General features: G+C 35.8%; 1 protein-coding gene across 2 annotated transcripts; it reads right to left on the minus strand.

The window, feature by feature from the left end:
- Positions 1-9,627: 9,627 nt before the first annotated feature.
- Positions 9,628-13,964, minus strand: LOC127132496 (uncharacterized). 2 transcript variants are annotated; one of them, XM_051061447.1, is made up of 8 exons: positions 13,796-13,964; positions 13,520-13,605; positions 13,202-13,385; positions 11,309-11,463; positions 10,911-11,054; positions 10,698-10,801; positions 10,367-10,526; positions 9,628-10,108 (listed from the first exon to the last, which is right to left on the minus strand). In XM_051061447.1, exons 2-8 carry the CDS (start codon positions 13,589-13,591, stop codon positions 10,019-10,021), a joined length of 909 nt encoding a protein of 302 aa, XP_050917404.1. In that variant the 5' UTR covers positions 13,592-13,605; positions 13,796-13,964; the 3' UTR covers positions 9,628-10,018. The 2 variants fall into 2 exon arrangements, with proteins under 2 accessions (XP_050917404.1, XP_050917405.1); XM_051061448.1 differs by having other exon boundaries at positions 13,792-13,959.
- Positions 13,965-17,055: the final 3,091 nt, after the last annotated feature.

A 17,055-nucleotide genomic window follows, 5' to 3' on the forward strand; every position in this document is an offset into this window, starting at 1 on the left:
GAGTCCAGAATGTGGGACTCTATTCCACATGACTGACACAACAAGATTTTGGGCTTTTATTCAAAGTGAATCAACACATGGTGTGAGCAAGATGAAAGACACAACTGAATAGCAGGGGATGGATTGCACATCCCTTATATCTGCCAATGCCTCTTCACTTAGGAGGTCTTTGAATGTACAGGGCACAAAGATAAACAACCACAAACATGGCCTCTTAAGGAGGGCTTCAGACAGGTGCCTGCCAACATAACATGACAGGTCTTCCAGACTACATGAAGAGTAGGAAGTTACCTAAGTGGTATGCCAACCACAAGCAAAGCAAAGTTCAAATGAACTTAAAGCAACTTAGGTACCTGTGAAAACAACCAAACAATCAGTATAGTATTCAGACAAAACAATCAGAAAGTCCAACAGTGAGACAACCAATCATCAGACAACATCAATGCAAGGCATGAGATGCAAGTAAACTAAATTAATTCATCATCCCCAAGACCTACAAAACAGAAAGTTTAGTCAACCAAAATAACTTGTATCTCAAGTGATGAGATCATATCAACCAATGTGGCTAATTGCTTGAAACCTGAAATACAAAGTCCAAAGGATGAGAACAAACCACTAGCTCAAAGGCTAGGGTCAAAGGTGGGGCAAAAAGTCAAAACAGAACTTGATATTCAACATGAAGCAACTTCAATCAATCATGAACATGTCCTAAAAAGGACTAAATCAACATCACTAAGCAAGGGCATGCAATAAGCAAGAGAAGTCAAAGGCAATTTCAAAGCACATATTTAGTCATTGAGAATGAAAATTCCAAATCAAAACAGAAATGATTCAAACAATTATGAAATTTTTTGTGAGCATACAAAATGTCCAGTATAATCAACATACCAAAAATTATAAACAGAGAAGCTCATTTGATATGGAAATGAAAATGCACAAGTTGGACATCAAATTGTGTGACACAAATTGTCACACCTAAAGTACATGTGTCCCAAACAGTGAAGACAATAGCAAAAAATTCCAAATAAAATCACACAAATCCATCAACATGTTAAGAATCATCATGCAAAATTTCATGGCATTTGGATCAATATTGAGCATTTCATGCTAGAAAGAATGAAGCAATGTCACAAAAGCATACATGTTCAATCACTCTAACACAATTTAATTTCCAGGCATGGTAAAATCACAAAATCAAAACCATAAAATTCTAGACATCTCAAGGATCATGTGGAAAAAAACCTGGCATTATTTGGATCATTCTACAACTAGTTATGATTTTTTGAAGATCATGGAAAAAAATGAAATAAAAATTGAAGAAAAACATGAAATAATGAAAATGAGTAAATAAAATGGAAAACGCCTTCAGCCGGGATCGAAGCGAGGGGCGCTTCCAGGACGAAACGACGTCGTTTCACCAGTGCCCTAGCCAAATGCAGAAACGGACGTTATGCTGACGCTAGGTGGACGCTAGTGGCGGAAACCACCGTCTTCTTCATGAAGACGGTGGTTGTTACTGTTCACGACGGATTTTTTTTCCAGAATTTCAAAATTCATACACCAATGGAAAGCTTACAACATGAGGAATCCAAATCTATCATTATTTCATCCTAATTTTCAAAGAAACATGCAAATCAAAGAGAAAACAAAATGAACATTCAAACTTTAATTTTCCATAACTTCTTCATTTTTTATCCAAATTTCATGAAATTTATATCAGAATTTCCAGCATGAAAAGCTCTACAAGTCTATGGCAATAAAAACAAGAATTAGAAGGTTCGAAAATCTGACCTCTTGGAGCTCCAACAATGGCAGTGGTAGATTCAAGGCTTGGCAAGCATCCAAATCCACTCCTGAGCACTTGTTATGAAGCTTGAAGTTGAAATTGAGCCTTGGCATGACCTAGATCTAGCTAGATCTTCAAAACTCCATGTTCATGTTCATGATTGGAATTGCTTGATTTCTGCTCGAATCTTCCAAACCAATGCTTGATCTACACTAAATGAAGGTCAGAAAACAAGAATATGGAAGAAAATCAATGTGTTATGTGGAAGAAATTTGAATTTCAATGGAGAGAAAATTTTGGAGGGAAAAAATTCTAGATCTAGAAATGATGAATAATGAGCAATTCTGTTATGATTAGCTATTTATATGACATGTTAATCCATTTGCTAATCATGTTTAGGCTTGGTTAATGAAATTTAGTGAGAAAAGAGGTGTTATGCAAAAATTGGTTTTTTCACCCCATGCATGCAATCCCACGTGAACAGTAGCAATGGCCATGCAATTTCACTTAAAATCCTCTCATGAACATGTTGGAATGGTTAAAAAGTCCACATGATGCACCAATTTTGAATTCATGATTTTCCCTCCAAAAATCACATGAATGAACAAATGATTATGTGAAGAAATTTCATGCAATGTGATGAATGATTTGGAAAGTTCATGTCATGAGAAGAATTTGGCAAAAAGGAGCACTCAATTTGGAGTTATGAGTCAAAAGTTATGGCCTTTTGAAGTTCCATGCACACTTGGCAATGATTTGATCATATCTCCTCAACCATTCATCATAAATTCATGATCTTGGACTTTTTAGAAATGGGAGAGAAAGATCTTCAACTTTCATGTTGGACAAAATTTCATTTGAAGCTTCTTTGATGTTGGAAAGTTGGGTTGAAGTTGGACAAAAAAATTTCCATTTTTGGAAACTTTCAATTACATGTCACTTTCCATTTTTGGAAACTTTTGATCTGACCTCAAATTCTTCAAGATATGCATTTGTAATGACCAATGAACCCCATTTGAACATGAATGAGATGTTGAAACTCATTTCTCCACCTCCTAGCCCTCGGTTTACTTTCTGTGGACTTTCTGGTTGACAGATGACTTAGAAGTGCTCTGATCAGCCTGAGCCTCAACCACTTGAGGAATTGGCTCCAAAATGAACCCCTAGCTCTAATAAACCCAAGATAATGACCATATGATCTTCATCCAAGAAATAAACCCCATCTCCTTGAGAAACCCTAGTTGGAATAGAAGTCACTGATTAGGGTTGACCAGAGGTCAAAACCCTAATCCCAAAGAATCTGAGCATGAACAATGAGCCCCTTGATAAGGACATAACCATGATGATGATGATGTACCCTTGCCAATAATATAATGCTCAACCTCCTTGAGGAACCAATAAAACCCTAATTGAAGAGCAACCCTCAGATGATTGATTATCAATTCAATAAGACCCTCAGGCATGAATCTCTTATCCTCTCTATCTTCTGAGAAAGACTTAGGAGGATGACTCACTTGTTTTCACATGATATGCAATATGCAAATGCCTAATGTCCTAAAAAATTAAATGCAATATGCTAAGCTAGTCCCAAGAAGGGAGGGCAAATTTTGAGGTGTTACACTAACTATTTGTGTTATGAATGACTAAGTATGTGAATGATTGCATGCTAATAATTGTTAGTTAGGAGGATTGTATTCTATTCTAGAAACCATGATTTGGCTAAGTGATATGCATGACTAAGTTGTGAATGATTACATGTTAGACTGATTGATTCTATAACATTATTTTGTGTGGAATTTATGATCAATGCTACTAATTTTCCGTTGTTGAGATTATCTTTGATATTTGGAAGACTGGTGATTGTATGCTCTAAAGACTGTCACTTGTTCTAGTTTGAATCAGTGTTATATCTTAAAGAGTTGTTTTACCATAATTTTCCAAAGGGGGGATTGTAGTTCCTGTTGGATTGGCTCTTTGAATTAGTTCTATTTTGCAAAACAACAACATGGAGAAGTATTCAAAGTGTTAAAGATTATCTAGCTTGCTTAAGCTGTATATAGGTGTAGAAGGGACACATGCTGGACGCGACGCTCCAGCATGAGGCATGACATATGGGCCTTGCGCTATAGGTCAATACTGTTGTGCTTTGGAAGAATTTCTGGTTAAAGATTGGATCAGATTTTATTGATAATTGGCTTAGCAATAAGATTAGGTGATTTGTTTGACAGTTGGACGAAGATTGATTCAGATTTAAATGAATATTTAAATTTAAGTTTTAATTTAAATAAATCATATCTTGTTGGAGATATTTATGGAACAGATAATATCCAACAGATTCTGAATTAATTATGGACAAAATCAAATCTCAAATCCATGAAGAAAATCCCATAATTATTATGCTATATAAGGAGCTCAAAACCTACATTGGAAGCCAAGAAATACATTGAATATTTTAGAGTGTTAGGGATTATTTTGAGTCTTTTTTATTGTTGTATGTACACCACTACGTTTCGGTAACTTGGCATAGTTGGTTCTAGAGTTGAGTGGAAGTATTCAACATTGATTATTGAGTTGTAATCTCCAATCGCGAGTTGTGTGATTGAGAAGAAAGTAAGTAGGTTCTCATGTTTAGGGGAAGCCCTAAATAGAAAGTCACTGGATAGTGTTAGGAAGAAGCATTAAACAACATAGGGTTTGTTGTTGTTTGTAAGACTACTTGTACTAAACTGCTAATAGTGAATTTCCTTTCTTTGGACGAGCACTCAACCCCCTAGACATAGGTGTGGTTTTACCTAAATGGGAAAACAAATATCGTGTTATTGACTGATTTTCTTATCAATCATCTAGTACTTAATATTGTGGTGTTTCCATTTTAACTTGTTGAACCAGTTGTCTAGGACATCGTGTTTGACATCTGTCCCATGAGGAACATAATTTAAGTGTGGTTGAATCACTCAAGTGAAGAGTGAAGAACGAAGAACAAAAGTCTTGAATCAATAAAGAAAGTGATTTAATTTTGTTCTATCAAGATAGGTTCCAACATATGGTATATAGAGCGCTGGTCGCAATTCTTGGGAAGCATAGAACAATGACTTCTCATCCAAACCGGCATTTTCAGCAAATCTTCCCATCCTGAATGGGAAAATTTATGATAATTGGTGTAAGCAGATGAAAGTTGTCTTCTACTATCAAGGCGTTTGGGATATTGTGAAGAATGTCACAGATGAACAAAAGGTTACACATAAAGATTTGAAGAAGAAATATTACAAATCTCTCTTTATAATCCATTGATGCATTGGTCCAGACAACTTTGAGAAAGTTGGAGATATAGACTCATAGAAGGAAGCATGGGACATCCTAGAGGAATCTTTTAGAGGTGCTAAGAAGAAGAAGAAAGTGAGGTTACAAACTCACAAAAGAATGTATGAGTTGCTTAAGATGAAAGAAAGTGAAAGTTTGACTGATTTCTTCACTATGGTAACAAGATTGGTGAATCAAATCAATATGTGTGGAGAAGTGTTGACATCAAGATCGATATTCACAAAGATCTTGAGGTCATTTCTTCCAAAATTTGATCATGTGGTTGTAGCCATAGAAGAATTGAAGGATCTATCAAGAATGATCAAAGAAGAGCTTCAAGGGACGCTTGAATCTCATGAACAACGAATTATTGAAAGATATGCAACCAAGATGAAAGGTGATGTAGCTCTGCAGGCACAATCAGCAAAAGGAAATAAAGGAAAAGTAAGATGGAATGACAACAAAGGTAGAGGAGGTTACAACAATTCGAATTGTAGGAGTTACTAACAAGAAGGAAATGTGTTAAACCATAGACAATTAACAAACCAAAGCAATCACATAGGTGATGTTGTAGGTAGATGATGAGATGGTGGAATGAAACTTGATAAGAGTCATATTCAATGTTTCAATAGTTAGAAACATGGTTACTATTCTAGTGATTTCCCAGAAAGCAAAAGATATAATCGAGAAAGGGATGCAAGACTTGTAAAACACGAAGAATACGAAGTGTTGTTAATTGTCACAATAAAAGAAGAAGAAATATTTAAGGACCAATGGTACTTAGACTCGGGATACTCATCACACATGACTGGAAGAATAGATTGGTTCTTCAACATCAGTCCCTCGATGAAGAACAATGTGAAATTTGCAAATGACAATACCTTAGCAGTTGATGGTATTGGTGATGTATGGATCATGAGGAAAGACGGGAAAAAATCAGTAATTTCTAATGTATTGTACATACCATACCATGCATGAAAAGAAATTTTCCAGCATAGGGTAACTGATCAAAAAGAATTACAAAGTATTTATCAAAGATAAGATGATGAGAGTAATCGACTCAAATGGCAAGTTAATATGGAAGGCACCTATGTCATAGAAAAAACCCTACAAGATTGAACTCAATCTGATGGAACACAAGTGTCTAACAACTGCAGCTAGCAGGGATGAATGACTATGGCACTACAGACTTAGTCATCTTAATTTCAGAAATATAAACAACTTGAAGAGAAAGAACATGGTTTCAAAATTTCTAGAGATTCACATTCCAGATGAAGTATGTGAAGAATGTGCGCAGGAAGACAAGGATGTAGGAAGAAAATCTCAATATATTCTTGAAGTGATATACTCTTATGTGTGTGGACCTATCCAAATGGATTCAATTGGAGCTAACAGATAATTTGTCACATTCATAGATGATTTCAGTCAAAAATTATTGACATGCCTAATTAAGAAGAAAAGTGTCGTGCTTGAGGTGTTCACAAAGTTTAAATCTATAGTGGCGATGTGCTTGAGGCTATGTCAATCGTAACGTACATCCTTAATAGGTGTCCAACTAAGAGGCTAGAGGGGATTACACTATAAGAATATTGGCCTGGTGTCAAGCATAGCTTGAGTCATTTGAAGGTGTTTGGATTTATAGCACATAAAGATGTGCTTGATCACCTGAGCAAGAAACTCGATAATAATTCAAGTCTAATGATCTTGATAGTATACCATTCAACTGGAGGTTACAAACTATATGATCATGTGGGCAAGCAAGCAGTGATCAACAAAGATGTAATCACTTATGAGTTGAAGGATTGAGAGTGGAATGATATCATCAAGAAGGATTCAGTAAGTGTCATATGTGATGAACCATCTAGTGAAGCCGAATATGGAATTCGGCCATAAGGAGGTGGAGTTCAAGCAGGCATAAGCACTCCTCAAAGGACAAGAAACATGCCTGCAAGATTGCACGCATGTGTGATCACATCATATGATATGGTAAATGATGAATATGAGTTGGTACATTATGATTTATATGCAGATATTGAGTCAGTCAATGTAATTGAGGCATTGAAGGACTCGAAGTGGATGCAAGCCATGATGGAGGAACTGAAGCCCATAGAAGTCAACAAAACCTAATCACTGGTCGAATTTCCACAAGGTAAGAAGGCAAAGGCAATTGATGTGAAGTCGGTTTACAAAGTGAATGTGAATCCAAAAGGAGAAGTAACCAGACACAAAGCAAGTCTTTTAGCCAATAGAGAGAAGGGGTCGATTTTGATGAAGTTTTTGCACTAGTTGATAGGATCGAAATAATCGTGTTGGTTGTTGGCCTAGCAAACAAAAACAACTGGTATATGGGTCAAATGGATGTGAAATGTGAATTTTTGAATGGTCCCTTAGATGAAGAAGTTTATGTAGCACAACCATTCAGTTTTGTGAAGCAAGACCAAGAAAGCAAGGTATGCAAGTTGCATAAAGCCCTGTATGGACTCAAACAAGCTCCAAAAGCTTGGAATAAGAAGATAAATGGTTTTATAAGGGAGGAGGATTTTTAAAGTACACAACTGAGCATGGTATATATGTTAGAAAAAACAGGAGTGGTCTGCCCATACTTTGTCTCTACGTAGATGATTTGTTGATAACCGGTAGCTGCAAAAAGGAGATCAAAGACTTCAAAAGTGACCTAAGCAAGGAATTTGAAATGTCTGACTTGGGTAACATTTCATATTTCCTTGGTATCGAATTCTTTAAGAGTAGTAGAGGTGTGATGCTACAACAAAGAAGATATGCAAGTGAGATACTTAAAAGATTTGAGATGGAAGGTTACAATGCAACTTCGACAACTGGTGGACCAAGATTGCAGTTGACATAGGTGCAAACGAAGATGAAGTCGATCCAACTCAGTATAGAAGACTCATTGGATCATTAAGATACCTTTGTCACATAAGGCTTGATCTAGCATATAATATAGGTATATAATATAGGTATGGTGAGTAACTTAATGTAAAAGCCAAAGGTATCACACCTGCAACCACAAAGAGGATATTGAGGTATCTCAAAGGAACACTCAACTATGGTATTTTGTTTCCTGCAACAGATAAAGGAAGGAAACGCAAACTAGTGGGATACACTAACTCAAGTTGGTGTGGTGATGTTGAGGATAAAAGATCCACAACTGATTATGTGTTTATGCTAGGTGGTGCACCAGTTGCTTGGAGCCCATGTGAGGATGCGTAACGTAGTTGCCTCTCTTTGTGCATGTCAAGCAACATGGATGGTGAATCTGATCGAAGAGATTGCATGTGAAAATCATGGAGCAATAATCATGAAAATTGATAACATGTATGCTAACAATCTGGCCAAGAATATGATAGCACATGGAAGAAGCAAACACATTGAGATGATATTCCATTATCTTAGAGAGCAAGTATCAAGAGGGAAACCGAACTTGAAACACTAGAGAACTAAGAATCAGATTGCAGACATCATGACAAAGGTCGTGCATGTGGAATTATCAAGAAATTGATAACTATGAAGAATGTAGATAGATTAGACACAATGAATTAGGTGGTGTGTTAAATATGTAATTCTTTGTGTTAAACATGTTTGTAAGATGCAGAATTCGACAAAGTCGAAGTCGAATAAAGTCTATATAATAGTAGTCGAATATAATTTATAATAGTTAAATATGCATGTATTCGATTGATTTGAATACACCTAATCGAAGTCGAAGCAGTATGTATTCGACAAAGTTGAATAACAACTTGTTGTAGATAGTTAGTTAGTTAGAGATTGCGTGATGTATAAGCCGACTCATTTATAAATAGGGTAAGTCTCATTTATAAATAGGGAGATACCCAACATTTGTAACAACAACTCAATTTCAATACATTATTTTTCTCTTCTCCTAAAACCCTAATTTTTTCTCTTCCCTTCTCCTTTTCGTTCTAATAGATTTCTTTTTTCAAATCATTGTGCGAGATAAACGTCTTGTCACCAAGGTATGATTGAATCACTCAAGTGAAAAGTGAAGAACAAAAATCTTGAATCAATCAAAAAAATAATTGAATTTTATTCTATCAAGATCGATTCCAACAAAATCGTCCCAGTAGAGTTTTTGATCATGGTCAGCGTATGAAAAAAAATCTTATATTCCTATCCCCTTTAGTATTCCATTTCACCTTAGCTTTTTCTTTCTAGAAAGCTTCCTAAATGTGGAGAGCAACTTCCATATGAATTTGAGTCATTTTCTCTTGATTAGAGAGCATATCAGTGTGACCATCCAATATAATATGATTCTGAATCTGCTGTAAGTTTTCTCCAGTCAACTTCACATTATCATGAAGATTTCCAAATGTATCCTTGTTCCAAGCTTTGAACCTAGCTTTTAGGTTTTGAAGCTTATTATTAAGAATGAACATAGGACAGCCAATTACTGTAGAACTCCAAGACTCAACAATAACCTCTTTGCAGTTAGGATACAAGACCCACATCTGCGTAAATTCGAACTGAGATGCAAATTTGATCTTACTTATTTGAAACTCAAAAAATAAAGGAAAGTGATCTCATCTATTTTTAATCAAAGTGATACATGAGACTTAAGAGGATATATCAAGTGTCTTGAAATCAAAGGTTGTTATTACAACAGAGAAACAAATAAATGCATTCTTGAGTTTTGCCATAACTGATGATTGGCAGGCTAAGGTTCTATGTGCACTGTTACATAAATACAATCTTTACAAAGTATGCAAAACATAAGCAGACAATATTTTCCCTTCCAACATTTAGTCTCTGTCCAATTTTCCAAACCAAAAGAATTCCAAACTTTTTACCCCTTTTAAATTGACAATGGTGACAAACAAAGGGTATATTATAACTAAACCAAAACTGCATACGAGTTCTGGCATCACACTGGCCAAGAGCTGCAAAAATAAATTCACATCACTCTTCATCACTGTCGTTTCCAAATATAGAGGCCACTGGAACATTTTGCTTCTTTGAAACATTTTGCTTCTTGGCACCAACCGTGTTCTGCATAAAAAGAGAGGGGGCGTTATTGTTGGCATTTAAGTATTTAGGCACAAAGCTTGTTCATCATATGAATGCAAAAGCATCATCAGGCATTACACAAAGCGAGTACTGGGTTGGCAGGGTTGAAACGGTTAAGACTTGAATTTGAACAAAACATCATGAGCTAGATGATGAACTCTATAAATGTTAGAAGCATTCAAATTCCAAACCCAATAGTATTACAAGAAAAAATACAGATTCTTTTTAAAGCCATGATACCTTAGACGCAAATCCTTTAGAAGAAAACCCAAACTTCAACGTATTTCGCTGCTCCTGATCTGTTAGCGCGGTAGCAGTCCTAGATTCGGAGGAAACTGAAACTGGTGTTGAGCCAGATTCTTGCTGCAGTTGAAGTCGTTGCTGCTTTTGAGCATCAGCACTGATTGGCATTAAGGAAACCAAAAAGGAAGATATCATGGGAACAACAAGGGAGTTGGAACTAAAAATTAGAACATTGATTCTTTCCCCGGCCAACATAGAACTTAACCATAGCCAAAATAAAATGGGCAAGGAGGGAGTAAAAGTAATATTTAGACAGATAAAAGGATACATTTGAGCAAACTTGGCCAATTCTTTCTCTTGCCGTTGCTGCTCTCGCTTTTGCCTATCATCCCGACTACTGCTACCATGCATTTCCTTCATTTGTTTGAAACGCTGCCATATTCAACATCAATGATTGAACATTAGGTAGGGCAAGAAAAACAAAGGCAATTTGGAAACGAGTCAACAAAAGAGCCAAGTTAGCATTAGATATATTGTCTACCTTCCTGTGATTGTGATCATATGAGCTCAAGTGCGCTTCAAATTCCATTGCCAATTTGTATTGTTTGTTGCAGAGTTCACAATAAAACACCTTCCGGATTTCTTTCACCTCAGTTTGAATTTTTTGCTCACGTTCAGCTAACACCTGAATTTTCAGAATTTGCCCGAAGCAGGCAGAAGAAGCCACCAGGTAATAAAAACTGCAGGAAATTCTCAAGATCTTCCAAAGTTGATGGTTCCTTATGACATACCAATCCGGTAAAAAGGCATGCATATAAGTTATATGCTGCCTTCTGCTACCAGGTGCAGGTTTGAGAAAATATAAACATCAACCTCAATACTACTGTATGATTTTCGCACTAAGAACTACTACTTAAGGTTAAGAGTTATAAATCATACCTCCCGTTTCCTCACATTCTCCTCTGTCTCCTCCAACTCAATATCGAGTTTTTTTCTCTGGACATTTTCTTCTGCAGTGAAAAAATCATCTTCTTCCTGTTTACCAACCCCCAGTCTTGGATCTCTAATCCCAGATTTTATTGGCTCAACTATTCCTGCATACAAGCCCAGAAGGTTAATATAATAACCCAATATAGAGTATTTACTTTCAAATCACTTTCAGTGAAATAATAGGGGGTTATATATAAAAGTAATAGTGAAAGAAAGGAAGAAGAAAATGAATTAATTGCCCTGATGCCCCATTACAATGAGGTACATACAAATACAGGTGATTCAATAGGTAGTAAACGACAGAAAATTATAAAACATCTTCAAACACTATTGTTTTTTTTAAAACCCATGCATTTTGTAGATCAATAGCTAGGGCAATAAAGGTGAAATGTTAACCTAGCCAAATTGTACACATATAAATCAATTATATATGAAGAAGACAACAAAAACCTATGTAGTCAATCCTGGATACGAGCATAGAGCGAATGACCATAAAAATAGGGTAGCAGCATAGCATGTAGCAGGATAACCGCTATTCTAATATTTTTATATTCATTGAATGATTAAGATGATAAATAATTAATATTGTGTAAGAAAAAATCTATATATTTCATAATTAAAGAAAGGAAAAAGGAGTCTCAAAGGGAAAGACCCCAGAGAAACAATTTTTCGATTACGAGACTTTGGCCCATCATTGAGATTTTGAAAAGCCCATTTTGCCAAACCATTAATATTTTCATTATGCCAAACCCTAAAACTAGTATCCTTTGAGACCAGCCTCTTATCTCCTATTGGCACAGCCTACCTGACATTGCTACACATCTACTCGGCATTAATTTCTTCATGTTTTTTTTGTCATTCTTCCTTGCTTCTTCGTATCTTACCTACATGTGAATGAGTTTGCGGAAAAACCCTGTGCTGTGTTTATAAAGTCGCAAAACATTATGTCAAATGGGTAGTTCAGTGACAGTGATGACATTTAAGACAATTTCACCATCCCAACTGTTTTGCCTGCAAAATGTTGCAATACTGGCCACTACATGAAACACAGCGTGAAATTCTAATTGCACCATGATTAACTAACCACCTTCAATTGCAACTGTGCTCTGTTCCGCACCAAGACTTTGCAACCGCGCCATGATTAACTACCCTAGACAAAAACTACAGCAATCTTCACAATTGCTTATGACAGACTACTAGGTGTCACTCTATGGAAGCTAGCAGCTCTAAAGGCAGTATAAATGTAAGCTTTTAATTATAGGTTTTGAATTTTTATAAGGAATCACATGTCTCAGAATGAATACAGCAGCAACAACAACCAAGTCTTATCTCACTAAGTGAGGTCGACTACATGGATCAACTTTTGCCATTATGTTCTATCCGGTACCATACTTCTCTCCAAATCGTTAATCTCTAGATCTTTCTTAAGAACTTCTCTTATAGTTTTGTTAGGTCTTCCTCTACTTCTAGCTCTTTGACTCCTCTCTATCTGATCTACCTCCTTATCATAGAATGTCCAGGTCTTTTCTCTACATCCTCAAACCACCTAAGTCTATTTTCCCCCATCTCCTCTAAAAATAATTAAAGAAAAAAACACGTTTGTATATCAATATCACAATTAGATTGAAGTCTTGTTGGATAGTTTTCTTCCATTTATAAACATCAATTTGGAATGAAAGATAAGAAAGGGAAATGGTGTATGGCAGTGGGAGTACTAAAGCGGAAGTCAAGGAAAACTCATGCAACATACAAGAAAATAAAACAATGGCTAATACATAAGGTAGACCATCAATTGAAGAGAGAGAAACAAGTAGAAAAATGAAATAAAGTTAAAAAAGAAACCTTGTTCATCTTTGCCAAGACCCTTTCCTTTCCAACCCATTTTTTGAAGAAGCTTAAAACCAACATTAGACGAATTTATGTGAGTATCCAGAGATGCTTGTTCCACATTATCCAAATCAACGTTCTCGGTTGGCCTTTGATTGATCGGCATGCGAAAATCCTCAGTAAGGGAATCCTCATAAGCCTGAACAAGCCAATTCATATCAAAACTATAATAATTCTTCATCCAATAATTATCAACAACAATGGCATAAAATATGCTAAACTTTGAAAGTCTTGTAACTGATATAGTAATAAAAAAGAGATCGATGGAATTACCCGATCCTTCGTATATTGCTTCCTGTCACGGCCACCGGTTTCATGCTTACCTTTGGTCCATCGGTAATCCATTTTGCGTCGACAACCTAAGGAACAAAAAGCATAAATAACCAGATCAATCGTGTCGCTTGGTTTAGCGTGCTCGAGTTCTCTGGTGCGTTGCTTTTTGCTGCGGCGGGTATCGCGGCCGCCGCCGCCAATCGCATCTCCGCACGCCGCACCAGGAGAGGGGAAGGATAATCTGAAACATAAATAGAAAGAAAAAGGAAAACCTACTGGCGGCCGACGAGCAACTTTGCCTGCGTTGAGTTCAGTTCGACCAGTTTCACAATGCTTTGATTTGACGGAGAGCGGTTGAATTTTGTCGTTTTAGGGTTTTATCAAATTGTTAAATTGTGTTCCTTCCCCTCTCATGGTAAATCTTGAAGTAGTTTTTTTATTAAGTTAATATGTGTTTTAAATTGTAAACAAAGAAATGTTAATACATTTTAGTGGAAAAAACTTAGAGAAAGGGATGATAATGTGAATCAATGTTAGTATTATATTAAGTTAGATATTAAAATTTTAAATTATTTGAATGATATGATATAATAATATATTTTTATTGAATAATATATTTTTATTGAATGATAATGTAAAAAAATTTACTATTAATACATCTCCCTTAAATTCAAAAACTTAAATCATTTATGGGGATCTCAAGGGTAACTATTTTCTTTCCTTATAATAAATTACACTAAATTAATAAATAATTAAAAAATATAAAATTTGTTAAGGGCTAATGAAATTTAGAGTCTCACTTATAAGTATCTCTACAAGAATCATATTTGTGTGTGGTCAAAGCTTTATCAGATATCTCATTAGCACATAATAAATGAATTTATAATATTTTAAGGGAGTAAAATGTGATTTAGTTGGGAATATTGATTCTAATTTTGTTGGGTGAAGATTAAATAGGAAAAGTATCAATAGTACATGCCACTTATTTTATACTTGTTAGTCTCCTAACATAATAAGAAACAAGCAAGTGTTGCGCTATCTACGGTTGAGGTAGGATATGATTTTGCGAGTAGTTGTTGTTCTTAGATTATCTGGATGAAACAACAACTTAATGATTGTTATATTAATTTTGGAGTTGTCCTGATAAGATGTGATAACACTAGCGCCATAAACCTCACTAAAAATCAGATACTTCACCCTCGGGTTAAAGACAACGAGATTAAACGCCACTTTATTAGGGATCATGTTGAAAAAGAGGAATGCATACATGAGTTTGTGACCCCTGATAACACTGAAACACATCGTATATTTGACTCGATTTGCACATATTTTATTGTCGTTTTGATTTCATTTCTAGTATTATGTTGGTATTTTGTCTGGATTTCAGGTACTTAACTATGTGGAAGCCATACGCGAAGAAACGAGGCAAATCGGATGGAAAACAGAGAAAAATGCATATTTTGCATTCACGGCGACCAGCATGGCGATCGCCATGGAGCTAGCCATAATGTGGTTGACGTGTCCCATGATCCAACGGTCACAAAGACTAATTCCTCGCATTTTGTGAAGGTGGCGTTCGCCACAAGAGGTATGGCGATCGTCATCCCCTATAAGAGTGAAATGGTCAAAGGGCTGAAGCATTCTTCCCCATTTCCCCCTTTTTTCTCTCACACGAATTTAGCCACATTGACTTGGTTTCGAGGGTTTTGTAACACTATAAATAGAGGTTGAATTTTACATTTTAGGGTATCCAATCTTAGTACAACTTAGGGTATTCATATTTTCGAGAGCTTTAATTCTTCATATCATAGGGTTATCGCATTGCGGTTGTTATTGAGTTTGAAGCACTTTTAGTTTTATCTTGCCAGCATTTACTTTCTCGTTCGAGTTTTTCCATCAATTTATTTTTGTACCAGATTCAAGATTCCGTTTGGAGCAGGTTCTTATTATTATCAGCATTATTTATTTATTTTATCTATTTACTTTTTATCATCAATATCAATTATTTATTTTGCTCATTTACTTTACATGCTTGTTATTTACCTTGCCTTACCTTAAATTTGAAGTTAAATTTATTTCACTGCACGTTTGTAATTTTAATTGAATCGCTTGTTATGTTTAATTTGCAACCCCTCACTTTATTATTTAATATGACCATGTCCAGCTAATCTATCGGTGCTGGAATGTGAGGACCGTCGATTCGACGGTACTCGATCTGTTATTTCTTTAGGATTACTATCAGGGCTGTTTTGGTTTTTACCTCAATTTTTCAGAAATTAAATTGGTCAGGTTACTACGAGAGTAGGACCGTAGATACGCCGGGTAAGACCGAAAGTCGTACGATACCTAAGATAAAATTGTTATTTTTTATTAATAAACACCACGAGAGCACTTTGTTAATTAATTATGAGAAGTTGATATTTCTATAAAGTGATTTTAAAACTATTTTCGGACGCATTTATAAGTTTAGAATCCGATTATCCGAGCGAAAGTCGGGAACCCTTTAAAGTCAAAATTTCCAACCAAAATTACTTTTTTTACTAAACAATAGAATCTAATTTCTAAAAAAGGTTTTCACTACTTTAACGCAAAGCGCACCGGGAATGCGAGAGCAGACGATATAATTTAGAGAGTAAAATCCGGTTCCGAATACGCGGGAGTGACAGTTCCTTTTTAATTAATTATTTTACAAGGAAGGAAACATTGCCCTGTAAGTAGTTCTACTTAAGAATAATAAGAGTATTATTGATCGATGAGAGTCACATTCTGGTATTACATTTCTGAATTTATTCAAGTCTATTATTTTTACTTTGTTATTTCTATTCCTAATCTTTTACGATCTCCTTATATAAACATCATAGTAACAGAAAACGATAGATCGACCATTAGGTCTCTATGGGTTTGACAACCTTTTATATTACTCTGATACACTCCGTATACTTGCGGAAAACACCCATCAAGTTTTTGGCGCCATTTGTCGGGACCAATCACGTCAAATATCGAAACCCTGTTGTTAAAAACCGTAAAGATTAAGGCACCATTTTCCCCGTTAATGTGAATGACTCGCAGTACCAGAACTTTAGAAGACCCAATAGTTGAACCAGAGAGGTATGTACGTACATGACTTTTTCTCCAACGAATCAAAAGAGCAATGGAAGAAGATTAAAATCGTAGGCCACTCAAGGGTTTTGCCTTACCCTCTAACGAAGAACCTCATTCAAGTATTGTTAACCCTACAATCGCAGCTAACAACTTTGAATTGAAACCCACATTGTTACAAATCGTACAACAAAACCAGTTTACTGGTCTCCCAACAGAGAACCCAAACCAACACCTAAAAGTGTTCATTCAACTAGCTGACACACTAAAAACTAATAGCGTTGCTCCTTAGGCGACACATTTACATTTATTTCCCTTTTTCCCTCAAAGACAAACCACGATCCTGGTTAGACTCCTTCCCATCCAATTCAATAACGACTTGGAATGACCTGAAGAAAGTATTCCTTGCTAGATACTTTCCACCAGGCAAAACTGAT

This window comes from Lathyrus oleraceus, chromosome 3, assembly GCF_024323335.1.
Source record: "Lathyrus oleraceus cultivar Zhongwan6 chromosome 3, CAAS_Psat_ZW6_1.0, whole genome shotgun sequence".
Taxonomy (NCBI): domain Eukaryota; kingdom Viridiplantae; phylum Streptophyta; class Magnoliopsida; order Fabales; family Fabaceae; genus Lathyrus; species Lathyrus oleraceus.